The sequence below is a fragment of the Pempheris klunzingeri genome, chromosome 6, assembly GCF_042242105.1.
Source record: "Pempheris klunzingeri isolate RE-2024b chromosome 6, fPemKlu1.hap1, whole genome shotgun sequence".
In the NCBI taxonomy this organism is placed as follows: Eukaryota; Metazoa; Chordata; class Actinopteri; order Acropomatiformes; family Pempheridae; genus Pempheris; species Pempheris klunzingeri.
The window spans coordinates 9,175,459-9,189,062 of NC_092017.1; the positions used below are offsets into that span (position 1 = coordinate 9,175,459).

At 42.7% G+C, this 13,604-nt stretch overlaps 1 protein-coding gene across 1 annotated transcript; it reads right to left on the reverse strand.

Moving 5' to 3' along the window:
• Positions 1-481: 481 nt before the first annotated feature.
• On the reverse strand, positions 482-12,484 carry fam20b (FAM20B glycosaminoglycan xylosylkinase). The gene is made up of 8 exons (XM_070832917.1): positions 12,317-12,484; positions 11,878-12,125; positions 11,676-11,762; positions 11,448-11,557; positions 6,562-6,733; positions 4,318-4,509; positions 1,974-2,033; positions 482-1,874 (listed from the first exon to the last, which is right to left on the reverse strand). The coding sequence occupies exons 1-8, from the start codon at positions 12,443-12,445 to the stop codon at positions 1,643-1,645; spliced, it is 1,230 nt and encodes a 409-aa protein (XP_070689018.1). The 5' UTR covers positions 12,446-12,484; the 3' UTR covers positions 482-1,642.
• Positions 12,485-13,604: the final 1,120 nt, after the last annotated feature.

Sequence of the window (13,604 nt, forward strand, 5' to 3'; positions counted from 1 at the left end):
ATTTCAGTTTCAGCAGACATCAAGATGAAGGATTTGAGTTTGTAGGGGAAAAGTGCAATCGGTTAATCAGCAACAACCCACACACATCCTTTTACAAAGGCCTGCCCCCTTAGAGTGCATGTTGTGAAAAAAGTGGCAGATGCACAACTCAGGTTTTAAGTTTGATCTAATCAACAAATAAACCACATTCAGACATGTTGTGCCTTCTTTACAGTTACAGCCAGCTGCTCCTGAAGTCTGGCCGCTCACACCTTGAACACAGCTGGATGGGGCACACAGGTGTGCAAACCACAACAGAAAACACTGGACCAATCAGCGAAGAAAAAAAAAAAAAAAAGATAATCTAATGTGACATGCGTTTTATTTATTTGCAGTGATGTGCAGACCGCAGTGGCACTCAGAAACCAGACATGGGTCTGACCGCTGACTAGTAAATGAATAAAGAGAGCAAAGTATGCGCTAAATTTAGCACAGGAGAAGTGATTCAAATTTGGAAAAAAGAAAACAACATTTTACAGAAAGTGAGACGAAAACTATTCTTAACTACATGTTAACCATCACCATTGTGTTCCAGGTATGACCTGTAAGGCATCTTAGGTCAAATGTGACTAAAATAAAAATAAGTGAGCAACTAAAAGTAAGACTAAAGTGAAAGTCCCTTCCAGCATGAACACTGCACCACATCAAACCAGGATTTTTTTTTTTTTTTTTTTAATAGTAGGGTCGCCAGCACTGACACACATTTCAAAAACAGGCTCTGTGCTTTTCAGTGGTGAACAGGCAGGGAAAAGATGACTGAGAGAAGAACCACAATTAAATAGATCATAGTTTAATGCTGAAGATGAACCCACACACCCAACCTCTGTGTCCCCTCCATTCAAGTCAGTCATGTTCAGTAGCTTTCTTAATTACGGCACAATATGGCACTCTTCCACACACACACATCCACCCGCGCACACACACACACACACACACACACACACACACGCCCTTAAGTTTATTTAATATTATAATTCACAAATTTATATTCTTTCGTGTCATAATTCTATGTCACTACTTAATTAATTATGTACACAATGGTGGCGTCGGTCCGAGTTAATTCTCCTTTCTTTCCAATTAAAGTTAAATTTCAGTTCACAGAAAAAACACATTTCCTGTTACTTCAACAGGAATCTACTTTTTCAGGCTGTGGTCTCCAATCAGCCTGAAGTCTTTCATCGAGACTTCGATGACTCATTTTCACCTCCCGCTTCTTTGAGTGTCTACCCCCCCCCCCAGCTCCATCCTTCCTTCTGAGTTGACTCGGCAGGCAAAGCTGGATAGTGAGGGACAATTTGGCACAAAGCAGGAGTAGCTGATGGAGGGGTTCTTACAGTAGACTCTGTCCTTTAGTGTACCACAGTCCTGGGAAAACATTCATGTTGTTGAATCCAGCGATTCCTTTTAGAGAACTGCGCTGGTCTTATCAGTGTGACAAACGAGGAAAAAGACGAGGGGGGAAGAAATACGCTGTGTTTGCCCCACCCTGTTGATCCACATCTCTTTCGCTGCCTCCTTCCGTGCCTCGCTCCTCTTTTCCAGGCTCGGGAAGTTTAGTGTCCTTGCTGCTCCCGTTCCCCTGTTCTCTCCTGTCCCTTGCTCCTCACGGATGTGGCAGGTTCATTCGGTCCTCTATTAGAGTGTTGTCGGGGCCCTGTGCCTCCATACACTGCTTGACAGTCGCTATGACCCCGGACAGGCGCCTGTCCAGGGCAGCGAGGTGTGGCTCAGCCAGGACGGGGTAGATGGGGTCGAACGCCAGAGCCTGGCGCATAGCTGAACTCAGAGCTCCGTTTCTCAGCAGGTTTAATCTGTTCCACGTGGACACACGAACCCTGACAGAGAAAGCAGAAGCAGGATATTTTTTTTTAAATAAATGGACATACAAATGTAATGATCAAGAATTGTGATCGGATCATTTTCTGAGTACTTACATGCAACACTGATAGAGTGGTGCCAGGATGCTTCGCTCATCCAGAGCTGCATTCCCAAAGCTGCACACAGAAAAAAACAAAACAAACAAAAAAACACATACAAAATGAAATTACATTCAAAAACTAAAGTAAGGGAAGTGAGGCCAGAAGCCTGTCTGCACTGCGGTTAGGAGAGGCTGTCAAAATGCATTAGCCACACTCTGCAGGCCACGGCACCGCAGAAACACACTTTAAAATGCAAGACGTGTACAACACAATCCACTCAGCAAAGTCAACTCAATCAGAGGGGACATTTCCTCTTTCAGCTGCCCAAACCGAGCTTTTATTTTATGTGTGTTAGGACAGCAGCTTCCCTTTTATCTTTATCTGATGTGCTCCTCCAAGGAGTTTGCACATTTGAAATTACAAACAAGTGGTGAAAGCACTGAATAGTATTGGGAACAAACCTGATCTTCCTCCTTGGCCACGCACTCATGCTGTATGACATGGTTGTGTTAGAGCTGATGGAACAAACCGTCTCCTGTCATCCTAATGTTAACCAAAGCTATTATCCAACAGTATTTACATTTAGCTCTGTTGCTCTGTATTGTGTTTAATGCAGGACCGACTGAGAGACTGATGATCAGTGTGATCAGTTTTTGGTTAATTGCCCAGCTTTAATGCTGGTACCACGTGACACCGACAGGCAGGACTGTCTGCTCATTCAGGAAGTGAGTCAACTCTGGGAAGCAACAATGTGCTGCTGCTGGTAGAACTTTAAAGCCTGTTTCTTCTCACATATGGATCCCTGATTTGTGCCAAAAACATACAGAAAAAAAACATAACATGAGACCATTGAAATTATGCTAAATATTTTTTTTCCATTCAACATATGAAAATGATAAAATTGGTATCTCAACTGTAAAGCCAGCCATTATGTCCTAAATTACCTCACTTAACCGCATCCTGCCAACTGTGATTATTTCTGGAAATTGAAATTATAAGTTGACATAAAAGTTTCCACTGTTGGTTTTGATAATCAAAAACAAAATAACTTCAAAGAGGGTTTAACGGCTCGATGCCCTGACTTCATGGAAGTGGCGGTTCATGAGTCAGTTATTACGCGTTTTCAGTGGTGACGAGTTCATGAAAGGTGGGCATGCTGGAAAAAGTCAAAATAGTGAAATAGTGAAGTGAAAATGAAATTCAAAATTAGACTTTCATGATGTTGTGTTAGGGGATGTAAAGAGTACTAGAATACCATGGAGAAATTTTATTCAAGTAAAAGTAAATGTTATAAGATGATGTGTTAAATTAAACAACACATTTAGGTTACAAAACAAAAGGCATTGAATATCAAAATATACACGAGACCACCAAGCCCTGATGTCCACACCAACAACTGAATTAACTAAAAAAAAGACAAAAGTCTTTTATGAAAAAACACGAGTATCCATTAAAAAAAAGAGCTCTGAGAGACTCTGTGATGGCTGCAACAGGCATCATTGTGCTACACGGATTAAATGACCTGTCATTTCCACTGTCTATTTCTATTGTGAACCACATGCATGTTGTGGAAAAAACACAAGACTCGAGACTCTAGATGAGCGGCAGATGAACTGCAGCTGCTCACGTGTGGCTGCTTTAACCTGTTCGCATGGATGCTGGGAAATAAAAGAAAAAGCAACAGGTTCTGTGATGCAGGCGATGCGTGGTTATAAAACCAGCAGCAGAATAAAACATCACCGCACAATAGGGGAAGAATAAATAATATAAACTCCACAGCAGCTGCAGCCAGCAACACACAGAGATGAACAGTTGGACACATTTCTAGGGAACGGTCTTTACTGACGCTTTCATCTGGAAAGTGAGCTACAATTATCAGTGATTGTGCTGTCATCACCTCGGCTGCAGCATTCCACGAGCACCACAAACCCAAAAAGTGGTAGTGCATTAAATCAGTGATTAGTTAAGGTAGAGACACTAAGGTACGAACCCTCCCCCCGACACTCGACGTCCTCTGAGTGTTACCTCTCTGGATGTCTGCCCTCTTCCCGGCACAGACACACCAATTTCCTTTGGTTCCTTTCTCACACAGCTTATCATGACAATTTCACATGACTCTCTAGTTGATGCTACTTGAATTGTAGCAAAGCACAACACTTGTGATGCAAGCGAAAACCTCAGAGGGCATGTTGCAAAATGGCAGAAGGTGCCACTCTTAAGTCTTTGTTCTTCTACTCACATCTTTGCTAATTTTTTGATACATTTTTCTTTGTGTTGTTGGCCATATTAAACCTACCTCTGCTAAGGAAATTTGATAAATATGCTCTCACTTGTTCCATTCTCTCAAATTATCACTCACCTCTTTGCGTTGTCGAGCAGGATGAGCATGCTGGCGCCGCCATCGTCCTGGAAACTCTCATAGTGATGCCGATCAGCGTTTCCAATGAGATAATCAAATATTGCTGTGTCGATGACGTCCAGAAGCCTCGGCCCTGCATCATATGGTGACATTTTCTTCACCGCTTCGCAGTAACTCTCATCGTACTCCCACCTGGACAATCAATACACACACACACAGAAATCCGTTGAAATCAGATCTTTTTATTTGTGCGTTGGAAAGACGGAAAGCTGACTTCCTGGTGTGTAGGCATACTCTCTTCACGTACAGCACTTCTGTGGCCTTGGTGTTCACTCCATCACTACATCATCGTTCCTGCACTCCACACAAGCGGGTGAGACGAAGACCCTCGTGTTCTGAAGCCAAATGTGTTCCTTAATAAAGTGCCTTCATACTCTGATGACTGAGCAGACCGGTCGTACCAGATAGCCCTGCTCTGCTTATATGGTTCTGTAATCTGAAGATGTTCAACGCTCAGTGGGCAGCATCAATGCTGCTGAGCCGAGCTCGTCTGCGTGTATATTCAGCTTTAACTCAGCAGGTGTCCTTAGTGACGAGAAGCTGAATCAGACTTGAAGTGAAATTCTGTCAAAATTCACTCGTTTTTCACACGTTTTTTCTAAAAAGTCAGCTTTTGGTCAATATTTAATGACCCCCGAGTGCAAACTGTCATGATCGAGGCCTGTGCTCTCAGATGATGTCAATATAATGTGCTGAGGGCCTTGTGGTACCTCTATTAGAGCACCAACGTGCAGAATACTCACCTTAAGCTATCGTTCACAATTACACTCTGATAGAGAGAAAAGTGAGATGATATATGAGGATGGCGTGCATGACAAGCGAGGGAGCCAAAGTAAGAGAAAGGCAGTGTCTATGGCAAGACATAATGAAATGCACTACTATAGAAATCCTGCTCTGCCAACTTAGTGATGAATAAATATTTCTCTGCAATGATTAAAATATGTCAGCATAGTTTAACAATGGAATAACACTTGCTGAGTTTGCAAGCGAGGAAAAAATGCCACTCAGAAAGCTGCTTGGTGTAGCTATTTAATGATGATTGGGAATAAAATGGAAATGTACTGTTTTATTTTATGTACCATACAATTATGTATTAACCATACAATTTAGTAGTAATTATGGGTAAAATAGTACTCAAAGGAAAAGCCTCAATTAAAATCAATGAAATACTTACATCTCGTTCATTTCTTAATAGAAACTACAGTCTTTATATACGTTGTATTTTTTGCATGTTTAGTTGATCCGCTGGGCACTGACTATAAGACTCTTATTCTCTCTCTAAAAGTAACTCTCTAAAAATGAACACTAGTGTTTAATTGGAATTTGATATTCAACTACTGCTAATCGAAAGCTGCCCCTTTTCCTTGTAATTGTTCTTTATAAAACACATCTTTGATACTATTTAGAAATTAATTAGTTAGTTCATTGTTTTAAATTAAGATGACCACATGAATGTGGTCAACTGAACCCTGATGAAGCCCTGCAAAGCTTTTTTCTTTTATTTACTATCACCTGATGAATTGACAAATGTAAAAAAAATTGGAGAAAAAAATCCTTCAGCTTTGCAGTTAATGAAGCTTTAACAAATTCAAAGTTTCGAGTTCCCAAAGAATCCCACCTGAGCCTGAATGGAACTGATGACACCTCTGTCTTATCAGCTTACATTATGTCATCTCACCCACACGTATCATATCTGCCTAGAATAGTAAGGAAGAAGCCTCCTTGGCAGCCTGTGTGTTCATTTTTTATTTATCTGACTGATCGGGTTTGACAAATGCAATTTCAAATCACGTTTTTGAAAATGCACCGCATGAAAAGAGTGGGATTCAAACACCAACAACTCAGATAATTGTAAAAATGCTATCTTTTTTATTAGTTTTATTATTAAAAAAAACTAGTTTTTATTTAACAGAAATATTAACTCTGCTGCACAGACAGACACCACAGCACCTGATGATGGACATCATTTATCACTCCGGTTATATCATCAGCCCCCCCTTCAGTGACCCTCCCACCCCAGGAAGCTTTTCTCAGAATACAGGAGGAGGTGGAGGAGACTGATGATCAGCATAATTTCCATTTCCTTCTGATAAAACTCAGTCAAGTCATTGGATATTTCTTGGCTTTAAAAACTAAGAAAAAAAAAAATACGGAAATCCTGTTTTGATTCAAATCAACACCCACCTGGCCAGTTTCCCCTCTCTGTATGTGCGTCCCCAAGGGTGTCTGTGCTTCTGCAACGGCCAGACATCTGGCAGCCAAAGGGTTAGTGATCCCTCCATTATCTCTCCCTCTGCACAGGCTGGCTCGCTCTCCCGACAGTAGTAACACTTTCCATAGAAACATGTATTATTACCTGGAGAGAGAAACAAAGTACCCATGAAAATAAACCCAAATAACCCAAACTGGAAACCATGCAGAGATGCAGACACGGCATCGTAAGGAGGCCCAGTATGAAGCCGCCTGTGAACAAAGAGATGTGTTCCCGTTATGTGCACACTCCACCTCACCAACAGATAATGAATCAAACACACACACATCCATGTGACATCAATGTGAAAACGTTACACAACAGAGCAGAAAGTAGCTCACTAAAGAAACGAGCTGCTACAGAAAGATTCCCTAAGGGACAGAGATATCACCATCCACCTGTGCTTTCTGCTCCACTAACATTTCACATTATCATGGTTATTTAATGTACAGAGACAAAAATTAGATTTGAAGGTTTTATTTCTTAGACATTACGAATTCATTGACAAACCTTTTATTGATAGAATATTTAACATAAAAGACCATCAGCAGTGACGTCTGCTTCCCCCTATATGTCCTAAACAATCCAAGTACCTCATGTACAGTCACATGAAACACAAAGGGCCACTAGTTTTTACTTTAATTATAATTTACTGAAATGATTAGTCATATATGAAACTAGCCGCTGGTTAATTTTTGTTGAATGATTAAAAGAATTTCAGCATTCATTTAGCGTGGAGACAACACAGGGCAGCCCCTGAGGATCTTCTTTAGTTCAGTCTACTGAAGAGCAGAAATCCACTGAACGCCTCCAAGGCTGCTTCATGGGCCGACAGCAGACTGGAGTTATTGCTGTACGGCAGGAAAAAAAACTAATCTATAGTATGAGCTTTGCACTGTGCCACTGACAAATACAGCCATGAAAAGGAGCGTTGTGATGAAAGGGGAGCACTGAATTTAACTGTGTGGTGCATGAAAGGAAACAAAGTTTCCTCTTGGAGGATCTCGACCTTTGGAACAAGACACTTACCACACAAACTATTGACAACAGATACAAATAATTAAGGAGAGATGTTGTAGGTGGCAGTGAGTTCAGACCTTGACTATTGTCCTTTTGCTTTGTTTAATTGCAATGAGTCCGTTCACCTTTTGCTGTAATATTTCATTTTCAGTGGTAATAATAATAATAATAATAATACATTTTATTTAGGGCGCCTTTCAAGGCTCTCAAGGTCGCCGTACAAAATACAAATAAAAGTGCAAAACAACAAGTAAAAACGGGTATAAAAACAAACAATAAATATGTGCTGCTTTGTGGCCGTGAATATTTCACTTCTGTCTTTACATGTTTGCTTTCTTCACTGTGAATCCGTGTGATCTGTGCTTGATGTCTGATGTTCAATTCTTTAACTGGACCTGACAGGCAGGCAGGCAGGCAGGCAGTTGGCTTCATAAAAGAATAATCCTGGTTCAGTTTGTTTGGTTCATTTATTTTCAAAGCCCTCAGATTTCCCATGTGCTGTTATAATATTACAAGACCCCACTAAAAAAAACAAACATAGTATTACATGAGCCTTGCAACTAATATCACATCATGTCAATGTCAAGTTTGTGGAACTTTGAATGATGTTGGTGAGACTCTCATAAGTGATGAGACATCGATCGTATATGAGGGTTTGGGTTGTGGCTATTAAATCCCTTGGAAAGAGTTGGCGAGTGTCTGAGTGTGAACTCAGTGTGAACTCTGGTTGTTAATGCAGCTTTAATGGTTTGATTGACCCACACTGCAAAAAGAGTATATTTTCTCACGAAACTAATGGTTAGAATAGTTTGCAGGGTTGAAAGCAGTGCCCTTTAAAACTGTTGACAGTGAGGTCTGTGTATTAATACACAGTGATGGGAAACACATTTTCTAGAAACTGTACTTCTGAATTTTCAGTTGTCACGTTTCCAGGTTGGGAGCAGCAAAACATGAATTCGATTCACTCCCATTGAGGTTTTATTGTGGTGATGGTAGAAATCTCAGATATCAGATACTTAAAAACATAGACAGAGAAAACCAAACCTTGTGATCTTCTGATGATTTCAGATCGATCTTTAAGGCGTCTACAATCTACTTTTCAGGAAAATCATACAGATCGTGGTATTTAATGGTCTCTTACTTCTGTTTCCAAACTTGACAGTGTCGTTGACTAGTGGCTGTGAACAAACCAATACAGTGATGTGGAAAACTCGATGGCTAGGCTGACTGGACTAATAATTTCATGTTGCTCCTCCTTGGGTGAGTTACAACTAGTGGCATGATGGATGTGCCAAAAAAGAACTCATTATCAGTGGTATGGGAATGGTTTGGTTACACAGAATGTCCCAAGCCAAGTTAATCTGTCAAGTCTGTCAGGGAACAGCAGACTCTTCTGGAGGTAACACAACAAACATATTAAACCACCTTAAAAGAAAGCACCTGAGAAAATACAACGCTTAGTGCTTCAGTCAAGACGTCACAGTCTCACTTGTCAGAACCCTACGAGACAAATACAAAATAGTGACCGAATAATAATAATACTGACCGAAGCATTTGAGCAGTCAAAAAAAACACACGATCAAATCAGCAAACGATGGGAAGAAGTAACTGAGGTCACGCTTATGTAGTGAAAGATATGGTGCAGCTGCAGGTGAAAACTTCAGATCTGCAGCATAAGCCACAGATCTTTTTCCAAGACAACCATCCCATGTGCTACTGAATCAGCACTCACAAACTAAATTACTTCTGAATTAACTCTGAAATGTGAAGGTGAGAAAGCCACAATGGCAACAATATTAAGACGTGGGCGAACGACAGGAAAAGTGAGACAGCAAAGACGAGAAGTGGTCACATGACAAGCTTCACCTTTAACAGTGACATCTGACATGTTTTTCATTAAAACAACATTAAGTGAAAAGCTGACTTGATGGTAGTTCGAGGTGCCGTCCACGCTGGGCTACTGAGTAGTGTGGTTGCCACCTGTCCAACTGACGAAACCAAGAACTCGTTAATAATGATTTTCACAACTAACTATTGGCAACTAATGATTATTTTCATTACAGACTAATCTGACAATCATGTTTTATTCATTGTTTGGTTGACTAATCATCAGAAAATAATCATTAAAAAAAATTCAAAATCTCACTTTCCTAGACCCCAGGGTGGCATCATGAAATGCCCTGTTTTGTCAGGTCAACGGTTCAAAATATTCCCAAACAATCCCATTTACTATGCAAGGAAAAGGAAAAGCAACAAATCCTCACGCTAGAGACGCCGGAGCCGTCAAACATTTGCCATCTTTGCTGGAAATACAATTAATTGAGAATCAAAGTAGTTGTCATTTAATTTTCTGTTGCTAAACTAATGAATCGCTGCAATTCTAAAAATAACTTCAATAGATATGTACCAGTCTTACAGATTGCTGATCAAGCGGAAAGTCATAGATTGCTGCTTTAAAGGGGAATTCCACCGACTTTACACATCAAAGCAAGACTGGTCAGAATCAAAGCAGCAGAGGCCTGAAGATTGGCCCTTTGTTTGAGTCAGGCTCTAAAAAAAACCACTGAGTCCTACATTTCCCATACCTTTATATTATCTTTAAAACCTCTGTGCCTGGTAAATGCCCGTATCTTTCAAACCTCATGCCCCCAGTTTGTAGCGCATCCTTTCTGTAATAAATTTGCAGCATTGAAAGTGGCAAAGGTGAGAAAACAACCCCCACTGACCTCATCGGGGTTATTTTTTCACACGTCAGAGGACTCATTCACAGCCACATAAGATTGAGTTGAGCAGCTCTCCCTGTTACTGGTGAAATGACCTTTATGTGTAAAGCATGCTGGAGTTCCCCTGCAGTGAAGATAGTATGTGTTGCAGGAATGTTCCATCATTATTAGTTTGCAATAAAATTTTCCTCCCCGTATCTTCACTCTATCTATTGGCGCTTTTCCATTTCACAGTTTTAGCACTACTCTACTCGACTCGACTCGACTCGGGTCGTTTTCTATTACAATTGGGTCGTCATAGCAAGGTGGCTTGAAACTCCAGTGGCGTACTTGGTATGCGACACAAACACAACACAACTACGGACATGGAGTGTTTGGTTTGCGTGTAGCCATTTACCTCGTTCACAGAAATAATAAAAAACTGTTGCCAGGGTTTTAAAAACGGCGGGTTTGATTCTTGTGAACGAGTCGCTGTCATGACTCATCCAGTGATGTAACTCCCTGGCCAATCAGTGGCCTGCAGTATTTTGATGTCACGTTTTCGGCTCCACTCAGCTCGCTTGGAACCCCAGCCGAGTAGGTAGTTAAAAAGTACCTGATAACAGGTACTATCACCTAATGGAAAACCCTAAAGACCGAGTCGAGTCAAGTCGAGCCTAGTAGGTGCTAGTGGAAAAGCGCCATATAACAGAGGAAAATCCATCCAAGAAGAGTATCAAAATCTCTTTATCTATGGTTTCAACTCTCTTCTGTGTGTTTGTCAAAAGCACAACCATCTATCAGCTGTAAGGGGCCCCACCTTGAGCAAACAAGATTTGGCAGGATGTATGCTGGTCTAGTGTACTGACTGAAAGGCAGGGGAAAAAAAGACAGGAAAGCTGAGGGACACGGAGAGTGAAGAGTGAAAACTCAGATAAGATTTAGAGACGAAGAGGGCCGATGAGTCAGAAGCAAGAGAAGTCATTCATACAGTAACACCACACACACACTCTGGGATGTCCACAAACACTCTTCCTTCCTACTATGAAGTTATTTGAGAGGTGTGAGCGAAGACGGAAGGACAGACCGATTCTCACCCTGCATGAGGAAGGTGCTCAGCAGCTGATCCGTGGCCACAGGCTTGATCTCTGTTCGCAGGTTGACATATCTCCCTGCCACTAGAGGGGCTCTCCTGAACCCCAGGATCCTGCAGAGAGGACAGAGCGACGGGACATGTCAGTGCAACATTATTACACAGTAGCTCTGCTCCACTAGCTAATCAAAGAGGATGAAAGTCCAACACTACAATAATTATGTTTACACACCTGTCCAGGTGAAAAGCAGCCACCTCTGCGTTGTGTCTGTCATATCCTGCGTATGGCTCGCCTTCCACCACGTAGTCTCTGTTATATCTGAGGAAGGGTGGGTGGGACAAAAATAAGTAATCCTAATCACCCATAAGCATAAAATACTGTGTAATATTGTAATCCCATTCTTTTTTTTTTTTTTTTTTTTTACAAAGCTGACCTCTTGGGTTTGAAGACCACTTTCTGTCCCCCGTCCAGCACCAGCAGGGCTTTGAGCTGCGTGCCCTTATAGCCCACATCTGCCCGCTCTATCCTGGCAGTGCTGAGGGAGGTGAGCACAGCAGCCAGCTCTGGGGTCTCCTCGGGGTACACCTCTCTCGGGCCCACCCACTGGCTTGCTATTTCCCACGGAGACTGAAGGGTATGGGTAAGGCGAGCTCCCCGAGACAGAGTAAGGCCAGCTTCCATCTGTTAGAGGTGGGTGATAATGACAGTGTGTGTGATGATATCGGCATATACGAGTCTGTGTATGCTCACTGGCACTGTTGAGCATGACTTTATACCAGCTATAGCCAGTTAGAGTCGTGTGCATCCTACTTTATTGGTCTCCACCATGTTGTTTTTTTATATTTTGTAGAATAACTGACTGGTACCCTGACCTTGCGAAATGCTCTGAGGTCCCGTCGGCTGGCTGCGGAGCCCTCGCCTCCATCCAGCAGGAAGATCTTGGCCAGGCCCAGCAGGAGGAGCACGGCACACACCACCACCATGCGCTGTTTGAGCTTCATCTCCACACCGACCAGCCCCGACCCCCTCCTCACCCGACGCTGTGTGTGTCCCCCGCAGCAAATCCCCCCCTCACCCCTGATGCATGGCCCCTTAAACTCCCAGTCGCCCTCCAACGTCAGACAAACTCCTCTGAAGGACGGGAGCCTTGCTGCCTTTCTCCTGGAACTACAATCTGAGCAAACGGGCCGTCACCTGGAGGGAGAGAGACAGAAATGAGAGACGGCTGGGAGACAGGAGAGAACTGGATAGGGGAAGAGAAAGAGAGAGAGATGAAAAATGTATCATCAATAATGGGTGAAGAGAAAACTGATTGATTCTCCGCCCCTCTCGCTTGTTTACCCTCAGGACAGACGATGACCCAGTACTGCAGCACAGCTGAAGCCCGTCCAGCATTTTTAACTACATCTGGATGACACAGTCTCATCCGTGTAAACGTGTGTGTGTGTGTGTGTGTGTGTGTGTGTGTGTGTGTGTCTGTGCATCAAAAAGCGTGCTGAGAGCAAAATGAGCAGCACAGCTCACTCTGGCTGTTAGCTGTAAGTGCTGCTGGAGGCTGTGCGGCCACATCCACGGCAGAGAAACTTACAGGTTGTTACAGGTAGCTGTGGTGTACCTCCCCAGCACTGGTGTTGTAATTGACCCTGCCTGTCTGCTCCCGGGGAGGAGGTGATGGTGGTGCAGAGGAGGTCAGAGGAGGTGGTGGACCCAGCACAGCCCTCTGCCTGCTAACTTAACCATGCAGAAAGAGAAATGGAGTCCCTCTAAGTACACAGCTTTGTGCTCAAACTAAACACATTTAGAAAAAGAGCAGAGACATGAGGCCTTGGGCGGTGTTGGGAGCGTTTTAATCACCGTAGTGATGTTAAATGTCTGCTGGCAGCTAGCTAACCGACTCTGCCGTTAATGTACGTTTGCGGACGTTATCAACACAACAGCAACAAGCTAGTCATTAGCAGGCTAGCATCCTGTAAATAAGGGCTCAGCTCTGCCGACACAGGTTTGGCCACGCAGGCAACCGCTTCTACCACACAATCGGTCTTTCATAATGTTGCTGCCTTTTTTTTTTTTTTTGAAACACCAGTGGGCAAACGCTTGGCCGTCGCTGACAACATTAAAGCCCCTAAAACCTCTCGCTGGTGGCGCTGCTAAGATGCTGTC

Bases quoted from the DNA above. Each gene is read 5' to 3' on its own strand.
- fam20b (XM_070832917.1), bottom strand. From the start codon at position 12,445: ATGAAGCTCAAACAGCGCATGGTGGTGGTGTGTGCCGTGCTCCTCCTG. The intron at 11,763-11,877 runs GTCAGCTTTGTA...ACCCTTCCTCAG, and splicing joins GTGGTCTTCAAACCCAAGAG to ATATAACAGAGACTACGTGG. The intron at 2,034-4,317 runs GTGAGTGATAAT...TTCTGTGTGCAG, and splicing joins CTGCTCGACAACGCAAAGAG to CTTTGGGAATGCAGCTCTGG.